This window comes from Neophocaena asiaeorientalis, unplaced genomic scaffold (assembly GCF_003031525.2).
Source record: "Neophocaena asiaeorientalis asiaeorientalis breed wild unplaced genomic scaffold, Neophocaena_asiaeorientalis_V1.1 scaffold116, whole genome shotgun sequence".
Classification (NCBI taxonomy): domain Eukaryota; kingdom Metazoa; phylum Chordata; class Mammalia; order Artiodactyla; family Phocoenidae; genus Neophocaena; species Neophocaena asiaeorientalis.
The window spans coordinates 3,066,405-3,076,624 of record NW_020174561.1 but is presented as its reverse complement, the minus strand read 5'-3'; the positions used below and the strand labels follow the sequence as shown (position 1 = coordinate 3,076,624).

At 34.5% G+C, this 10,220-nt stretch overlaps 1 protein-coding gene across 2 annotated transcripts in view; it reads right to left on the bottom strand.

Annotated features, from left to right (window-relative positions):
- Positions 1 to 929: 929 nt before the first annotated feature.
- Positions 930 to 10,220, bottom strand: part of IQUB (IQ motif and ubiquitin domain containing) — a 67,351-nt gene continuing 58,060 nt past the window's right edge. For both annotated transcript variants that reach the window (XM_024757805.1, XM_024757804.1), the window contains 3 exons: positions 6,994 to 7,242; positions 6,108 to 6,293; positions 930 to 1,157 (listed from right to left, as the gene is read on the bottom strand). In XM_024757805.1, the coding sequence (XP_024613573.1) occupies positions 975 to 1,157; positions 6,108 to 6,293; positions 6,994 to 7,242 (618 nt within the window). In that variant the 3' untranslated portion in view covers positions 930 to 974. The remainder of the gene's footprint in view (positions 1,158 to 6,107; positions 6,294 to 6,993; positions 7,243 to 10,220) is intronic.

Here is a 10,220-nt window from a genome sequence, read left to right as displayed (position 1 = left end):
TCTCAGTTATCTCCTTTACACTCTCTTTCTGGGTTCCCAGACCGTTCCCTCCCCAGATCCATTTGAGATTAGGGTAGACACAGCTTATGTGATAGTGACCCTACACTCCTACACTATTCCCTTAGTTTCCTTACACACTGCTCACGCTTTATAAGAAGTCCCTTTGTAAATAAACTCTACTTGAATTATCCTATTTTGAACGTATTTCCTGTTAAGATTGACTCATATACCGTTGTTCATCATTGTACGTCCCTGACATGCATGTGGTCAAGGTTATTCCTTTGGTTTATTAGGGAAAGGAACTGTTATAGTTTACTTGACCATTTTTATTGTTCTTACAGAGTTTCGTCATTGCCCCACAGGGAGTTTTTCTACCATAGAATAAAATATAGTTCCACTGTTCACCCTGTTTTCCAGTATGGAATGAACTTTTTTGTTTGTTTGTTTTTTCATTGAAATTTTGAGAAGAATGGAAGATGAAAGTAGAAGATAAAATGTGAAGATTCAAATCCCTATATTAAAACATAGCATCTTTTATCCTATATGTAAAGATTTTCATGAAGGAGAATTCTATAATGTTTCCTCTCATCCGTATACTGACTATTCTCCTATAACTACATTTTTTTCCTAAAATAAACGTTTTGAGTGGAAAGTTAAGCCTAGCTTTTGTTTGTCTGTTGATTTTAACTGTAATATAATGTCGTTGAAATTTTTAAAAATTTTAATGTGAAAATAAGTAAAAATAAAATGTTCTCTTTAAAATATTAATTTCAGTAACACAATTATATTTAAATTTAACACTAACAATAAAGCATTTGTATAGGGATGTTTTCTCTTCATACAACTTACGACACTATGACGAACAATTAAAATCAATAAAAGATAAAATGCTACTACCGTACTGTGTGACCTCTGTATTACTCTATTAGCAGTGGACAAAAGTGCTGATCATCAAACAAATAGTCCTGGATCTTTTAAGGACTAGGCCTGTGGATATGTATAATCTTAGATGTTGGTTCTGATTGATGTTTCTTTCTGATCTCATCTACTTCACCATCACCAAGTAAAAATGAAGCCAGCACTGGAATTTGTGAAAAATAGTTCTTAGCCAGGAAATGTTTGTGTTTGATCTTGTGAATAAACAAGGGTTCATATCCCTGAAAAGAAAAGAAAATCAAATTCTATTAAATGTCACAAATATATTTTGCCAAGTAAAAACACTTTTATGCCTCAGTGCCTTTACTTCTCAGTTCTTTCAGCCCAGAAAACATTTATTCTCACTTTGTCCATCATCTTTCGGGGCTCAGCTTTTATGACGCTTTAACCTGGAAGCCTTTCTTGATTCTCCCTCTGACCTCTCTAAGTCTAAACTAACCCCTCCTTCTTCCATACTTGCAAGCACTTTCATGTATTTTAATTGTAATATTTAGTTCATTCTGCCTTGAATTTCACTATTTACTTGCGAGTCTCTTCCATGATGATAAGGAAGGCTCCTTAAAGATTCAAACTGGGTCTTTTTAAAAAAAAATATTTATTTTGGCTGCGCTGGGTCTTAGTTGCAGCACGAGGGATCTTTTTTTAGTTGTGGCATGTGGGCTTCTTAGTTGCAGCACTAGTTCCCCGACCAGGAATTGAACCCGGGTCCCCTCCATTGGGAGTGTGGAGTCTGACCCACTGGACCACTAGGGAAGTCCCTCACACTGGGTCTTTTTCATACATGTGTGTCTTGGCACCATAAGGTAAAGAGTCAATCAATATTTTTGTGTGAATGCTCTTGTCACCTTAGTTCTCTTTAAATCTATTTCAATACTGATACAATTACCCACTTGAATTTTTTTCCTAAAATTAGTCCTTCCCTCTATATCTCCAGAGTTCAAAATAAAGATCACAATGGTGCTGTGACAATGTAAGCTTCTCTTTAGTCACCCCTTTTACTATCTAAGATATGAGTCCCTGCACTGTTTCTCTTGTGTTTCTCTTCTGTCTTCTAAATAGAAAATAACTTTCTTGCCTTTATCAAATCTTTGTGTCTTTCCATTTTTATTTGTTCATGATTAATTTTTAGGCTTCTTGTCTCTCCACAGCTATAGCAGCACTTTGAACTTTCTCTGTTATGTAGCTTTGTCACATTATAAGACAATCTGTTTTCTAATGAGAGGGGCACACTGCTACTTGCCAACCCAATATTCATCCTCTCTTGCATTTATATTTAGAGGCCCGACTCTATATAGGGGCCTTATTTTGTATTTTGTGATGTGCTCAGCTTTCTTAGGCTTTATTATAGCTAGGGGTGGCCATATGACAAGTTTCTGACATATATGTGTGTGTGTGTGTGTGTGTGTGTGTGTATATATATATATACATATATACATATGTGTGTATGTGTATATATATACACACATATATGGCAGAAATATATATATATTTATATATACACACATGTATATATGTACGTTTTTAAAAAAGAAGTTATTGGATAAAGCTTACAGGGAAGCTTTTTAGGAGTGGGAAGTACCTTTAGGCTTTTGCCATATCTAGGAGGGGGATATAATGCAGAAGATGAAGTAGCTATCTGTCTCTAAGAGTACACAATCATTAGGATTAAAGCCAAAGGTTAAATATGGCTGAGGAAGAAGTTAGAAGGCCTGGGTTTCTGAGAGCATTGTGGAGCTACCATACAAGTCCCCAGATGCCAAACTCTGGATTCCTATTATATAAGACAACTAACCCCATATTTGATTAAGTCATTATACTGCTTAGTCTGTTATTTGCAGCTAAACTCAAATGCAACTGAAACAATGAAGTATTTCCTTGCTTTTCCCCAAGCACTTATCACAATATCCGGCAGACTGAAAAGCAAATTCTGGTTGAATTAATAAATACTGTCTATTCTCTTTATTAATCTTTTTTGTTTTTTGTTTTTTTGGCTGCGTTGCGTCTTTGTTGCTACGTGCGGGTTTTCTCTAGTTGTGGCAAGCAGGGGCTGCTCTTCGTTGTGGTGCATGGGCTTCTCATCACGGTGGCTTCTCTTGTTGTGGAGCATGGGTTCTAGGCGCACAGGCTTCAGTAGTTGTGGCACGTGGGCTCAGTAGTTGTGGCTCGCAGGCTTTAGAGCACAGGCTCAGTAGCTGTGGCACACAGGCTTAGTTGCTCTGCGGCATGTGGGATCTTCCCAGACCAGGGCTCGAACCTGTGTCCCCTGCATTGGCAGGCAGATTCTTAACCACTGAGCCACCAGGAAAGCCCCTCTTCATTAATCTTAATTGACTCTTCTTTTCAACCAAATCACAAATACTACCTGTACCTCCTCCTAAAATTTGTTTTCTGAAAGGTTAGGTATCTCTTTACTAAGATATTTCCTTACTAAAGATCCTTCCATAGTGTCAAGTCAAGATAAAGAAAGCCCTGGAGAAAAGGAGCCAAAGGATGTGGCATTCTTAAAGAAAGCATTATGTAGAAATATCCTAGGCTTATTTTAAAGTTTCCTCTCTATGGTATATATGTATATATACACAATGGAATATTATTCAGCCGTAAAAAAGAATGAAATTCCACCATTAGCAACAACACAGATGACCTAGAGAGTATTATACTTAGGGAAATAAGACAGAGAGAGAAAAACAAATACTCTATATTATCACTTGCATGTACAATCTAAAAAATAAAACAAATGTATATAACAAAATAAAAACAGAGTCACAGATGCAGAGAAAAAACTAGTGGCTGCCAGTGGGGAAAAGGAAGGCAAGATGGGAGTATGGATTAAGAGGCACAATCTACTATGTATAAATAAATAAGCAACAAGAATATATTGTACAGCATAGACAAATATGGCCATTGTTTTATAATAACTTTAGAGTATAATCTATACAAATATTGAATCACTGTGCTGTACACCTGAAACTAATATATTATAAATCAGCTATACTTAAATTTTTTTTAAAAAGTTTCCTCTCTACAGACAAATTCACCAGGTCAAAATACTCATTTAACCTTATTCCAACACTTCTTAGCCCATATTTCATTCAAGAAATACTAACACATTTCCGTTATACAACATTAAACAAAACATGTGGAGAACTTTATAGGTTTTCAAAGTGCATAAAGGCAAAAAGTAATCATTAAAGATGAGAATAGCACATTATGGTACATACAATAAAAGGAACAATAAGTAACTCTTAAAGAATAATATAATATGGAAAAAATATCCAATATCCATTATCCCCATTTTATAGATGAGAAAACCGGGGCATTGAGACATTAACAAACCTGCCCAACTTCTCCCATAAGTGATAGAGTCAGAATTCAAAGCTCTAATCTACTCTAATCCTTTAGACCAATTTCATGTTTTTCGCTAACCTTTATAAAATTTTGCGAAGCAAAGAAGGAAGGTCTTAATGTCCTGCAGATCGTTAGTGACAGAAATGGGGAAATACTGGGTCAGGTGTCTTGACTTTAAATCCACTATTGTCCTACTCTGGCCATTGTACACACCAGGAGAAACTGATCTGCCTCATATACAGTTCAAAGAACAGAAGTCTTTTTCCATGCTTTTCCTACAATTTGTATCATGATTGCAGGAGTCAAGATTATTTTAATTTTTGAGTAGTTTTTTACTCAATGAGATGGCAAATACCTCTGTGCATTTAGGAAATTCTGGAAATTACCAGGACATAAACTATTCTTTAAGTAGGCTGAATATTAATACTTAAAAGATTATACCAGCCCAAAACCATAAAAAGGCAAATTTTTTAGTTTGTCTGAAATGACAATTATATTTGAAGTCATTTCTTTATTTACACTAGGGTTGCTTGGCATAAACGGAGCTCTATTTACAGAAATTCAATAAGATCCTGAAATTAGAAATGCATGTGAATAGAACATTTAATTTGATACTGCAGTAATTTGATTAAATACACAAAGGGAGTTGTGTGCATGAATTGAAGAAGCAGTGGAATATCAGCTTTGGGAATGAACTTCAATCCCACTATGGGTCCTATATGAAACACTATTGCTAGTATTGGCTAGGCTTTCAGTGATTAAATATTTATGAGGCAGCTTAGTTTACTAAATATAATATTTAACATAGCTTCAGTTTCTTGTTACCCTTTCCTTCAGTCCCTAGAGTAAAATTTTTCTTAGCCTGACTCCTAATGGAAAATTACTCAAAAAAGTTAAAACTTTAACTAGTTTCTCCTCTTTACTCCTTCCCCCTCCCTAATAAAAGCACAGGCAGGAAATAGCACGATTCAAAACGACTATTATATTTGAAGTCATTTCTGTATTTTCCCTTAGCTGACGTCTTGCATGGAATTAAAGTACAGCAATTTAATCAGCAGAAGGCAGAGAATCAATATCAGCTGTTGGGATCATAGGCTTGCTTAGTATAAACGGAGCTTTCAGGGAACTCATCAGGGACCCCTCAATTCTGTTCATCAAAATGTTTTACAGATTGCATCTTATAAGTTACTGGAATTAAATGGTATTTAATTTTTACAGTGCTTTCCCCACTCCTAGTTAATTGGAAGCAAATGAAAAATGAAGCCTCAGAACTATACCCCATCAGTATGATTGTCATTTAGGGCACAAAATTATGAACAGAATTTATTTGAGAATCTACCGTGCTTTTAGGCAGACTTGTGATGATTAATCAAAGGACAGACTTTAGGTTTCAAAATACCTATCTGGTGATAATATTCATTTATTCATTCAACAAATACTTATTAATTCCCTAGTCTGTGACACTGTTGTAGGTATTAGAGATATAGACACAAATAAACTAAACAATATCCCTGTTCTTATGGAATTTACTGTGGAACTAATGTGCTTGAACTTGCTATTATTAGGAGGGTCTGGTTTCATGTTAGGTACTTGAAAGACTTTCAGATGTCTTATCTTTACCTTTTAAGTGTCTTAGCTTCCTTTCAATTTTAATCTCTGCCATACATACCATCCATGTATTTTGTTACTGTTATCCATGGGTTCTCTGTTTCTTAATCCAATGGAAGTATTTAACTTATGCATGGAATGTAGTAAAAGGCAGTCAAGTTACCTCTAATAATTCCAATGACCAAATTAAGGTCCCAAATAAAGTTTGACCTCCTTACCTCTTCAACACTCTTTAGCTTGAGATGAGCAGTGCCTTCATCTTTGGTAAGAAGAATGCAGTTCCAGGGCGACCACTCTAAGGACTTATCCCACCTGACCATGACCAGATCATTGAGATCGTTCCAGGCACTGAGCACTGACTGGGATGCCCAGATGTTCTCAGTCAGGTACTGAATATCTTGGAGCTGCATGTCAAAACATTTGTGAAAAACAATGTTTTCTTCTAAACATAAAATTTTAAATTATTCTATTACTTGAGAAAACAAATTATACTGAGTATATTTTTTAAAGGAAAACATTATTCATGAGGTTTTCTGTGCACATAGCTTATTTCTCATCAAATCTCTGCTCATTCTGCCCAAACCATAATATGTTACCAATCTCACAGTCATGACTGCATCTTTAACCCAGAGTAAGCTGTGTATATTTCTTCCAATACGCTAATTTTACCTTACATTTATATGGTATTAAGTACTTTTCAAAATTCATTAGTAACTATCATCTTATCCCCAGGGTTACTGCAGATCATTTTATTCCCATTTTACAAATGAGGAAATTAAGATTTAATAAAGAATAAGCAATTCGCTTAGCGTTACTAAAAACTATTGTTTTAATGAAAAAAGAGGGAAAAGGGAAGAAATGAAATAAGTGTTTTAAAACTTTTTTTAAAAATTTTAAACCATATTAGCTAAAGCTCTTGAAATGACTTTCTGTCACAAGGTCTGCATATATAAACTCAGAATTGCCAGAGAGGCAAGCTTCACAAAGAATAAACATGGGAAGGAGAAACATTATTTTAATAGGTTTGGATGGGAAAGCAGAAATCTTTTCTGTAAAATCAATGGACAAATTTCATCCATGATTGGCAACATTTAGTGATCATACCTGCATCAGGAAAGCAATTTTAGAATCATCTTCATAATCAGCTTCTGAATAGTAAAGTCGTTGAAGTAAACATTTGTACTTCAAACATGATTCTCGTTTTCGAGTCTCATTGTCAAGGTTAATGCAGTGACGACAGCGGTAAATGTGGTGTGAGGTGCATGATACAGCAAACTCTGTAGAAGGCAAATAGAGCTGGCAACTGAGGCAAAAGTAAATCTTCTTATAAAACTTCAGTGGGTCTTGAGGGACCTGAAAGAAAGAAAGAAAGAAAGAAAGAAAGAAAGAAAGCAAGAAAGAAAGCAAGAAAGAAAGAAGGAAAGAAAGAAAGAAAGGAGGGAGGGAGGGAGTAAGGAAAGGGAGGAAGAGATGAAGGAAAGGAAGGAAGGAAGGAAGGAAGGAAGGAAGAAAGAAAGAAAGAAAGAAAGAAAGAAAGAGAAAGAAAAGAAAGGAAGGAAGAAAGAAGGAAAGAAAGAAAGAAGGAAAGAAAGAAGGAAAGGAAAGAAAGAAAGAAAAAAGAAAAGAAACGAAAGAAAGAAAGAAAGAAACTATAACAACCAGGCCAAATGCTAAGGGCTAATTTATCTTAGAATGAGATAACAAGTTGGTTAATTTTAAAGTCATATTTTTTCCTTAACTTCCTACTCTATACAAAATTTAAATTTCAAGTAGTATTCATTTACCCTGCCAAAATATTAAAAATCTCTATTATTCATAAACTTTTAGATATACATGGTAAAATCACCTAGAAAATTAACTGACTGAAAAAAATGAGTCGGTAGAGGCTTTGAGTTACAATAGTAAGAAAACTTCCCAAGAAGAAAAGAAAAGAAAGTGCTTTGGCGCTTATTTTTAAGAATTTAGATTTTTGGTGCTATGCTGTGTTAATTATTTTTACAGGCAATAGCTAGATTCACACAGAAATTAAAGCCCACTAAACCAAGTGTTCTCATTTCATTTATCTTAACACTAAATTTAGATTGGCTCAATTATCAATATTCAAAATTTGAAATTCTGCATTATATGGTAGTTCTATTTTTAATTTTTTGAGGACCCTCCATAATTCTACATTTCCACTAACAGTACACAAGGATTCCCTTTCTTCCACATCCTTGCCAACACTTGTTACCCTCTGTCTTTTTGAGTAGACATTTTAACTTTGGTGAGATGATATTTCACTGAGCTTTTGATTTGCATTTCTTTGATTAGTGACAATGAGCACTTTTTCATGTACATGTTGGCCATTTGTATGTCTTCTTTGGGAAAATGTTTATTCAGGTCCTTTGCCCATTTTTAAATTGGATTAAAATTGTTTTGTTATTGAGTCGTACATGTTGTTTTTGATACTAATTCATCGGATAAGTGGTTTGCAAATATTTTCTCCCATTCAATAGGTTGCTTTCATTTTGTTGAATTCTTTCCTTTGTTGTGCAAAAACTTTTTAGGTTGATAAAATCCCATTTGTCTATTTTTGCTGTTGTTGCCTTTGCCTTTGGTGTCATGAGCAAAAAATTGTTGTCAAAGCCAATGTCAAGAAACATTTCCCCTATGTTTTCTTCTAGGAGATTTACAGTTTCAGGTTTTACATTTAAATAATTAATCCATTTTGAGTCGATTTTTGTATGTGGTGTGAGATAAGGGCCCAATTTCATTTTTTTTTGGCATGTGGCTGTCTAGTTTTCCCAACACCATTTATTGAAGAGACTGTCCTTTCCCCGTTGTGTATTCTTGGCTCCTTTGTTGTAAATTAATTGACCATATAAGTATGGGTTAATTTCTGGGCTCTCGATTCTGTTTCATTGACCTATGTGTCTGTTTTTATGCCAATAATATACTGTTTTGATTACTATAGCATTGTAATATAGTTTGAAATCAGGAAGCGTGATGCTCCCAGCTTTGCTTTTCTTTCTCAAGATTGCTTTGGTTACTCTGGGTCTTTTGTGTTTCCATACAAATTTTAGGATTTTTTTTTCCTATCTCTGTGAAAAATGCCATTGGAAGTTTGATAGGGATTGATTGCACTGAAGCTGTAGATCACTTTGGGTAGTAAGAACATTTTAACAATATTAATTCTTCCAAAAATTTCTTAAATACAAAACAAACAATAAAAGCATGATCCATTTTAAAACTGAACAAATTGAACGTCATCAAAACAAAAACTTCTGCTCTGTTAGAGATACGGTTAAGAGAATAAAAAGACAAGCCACAGACTGAGAAAATATTTGCAAATCATGTGTCTTACAAAGGACTTATATGCAAAATATATTAAAAATTTCAATAACGAGAAAATAAGCAACTCAACTGAAAAAATGGGAGTGACAAAAGATGTTGAGACACTTCACCAAAAAGATATATGGATGTCAAAAACATGCATGAACAGATGCTTAATATTATTACTCATTGGGAAAACGCAGATTAAAATACTACACACCTATTAGAATTCCAAAAATGAAATAAAAACTGACAATACCAAGTGCTGACAAGGATGCAAAGCAACTGGAACTCTTATACATTGCAGATGAAGTGCAACATGGTATAATCAGTTTGGAAAAATGTTTGGCAGTCTTTATAAGGGTAAATATGCATTTACCATATGACTCAACAATCCCACTTCTTAGGTATTTAACCCCAAACAACCAACTTACACAAAAACTCACAATTGAGTGTTCGTAGTGACTTTATTCACAAAAGCCCAAAACTCTAAACAATTTAATGTCCTGCAATTGTAAACAGATAAACTCTGGCACACCCAGACCATAAAAATATTATTCAGTTATAACAAAAAACTAATGATACACTAAAAAAATATGGGTGAATATCAAATACAATATGCTAAATGAAGGAAGCCAGTCTTGAAAGACTACAGGCATACCTTGGAGATATTGCAGGTTCAGTTTCAGACCACTGAAATAAAACGAATAATAGCAATAAAGCAAGTCACACGAATTTTTTTGTTTCCCAGTGCATATAAAGTTATGTTTACACTATACTGTAATCTGTTAAATGTGCAATAGCATTAAGTCTAAAAAAACAATGTACATAATTAAAAATACTTCATTACTTAGAGATGCTATCATCTGAGTCTTCTTTTTTCTGGTGAAGGGTCTTGCCCTCCTTAAGGGCTACTGATTGGTCAGGGTGATGATTGCTGAAGTTTGGGGTAGCTGTGGCAGCTTCTTAAAATAAGACAATCAAGTTTGCTGCACTGATTGACTCTTCCTTTCATTATG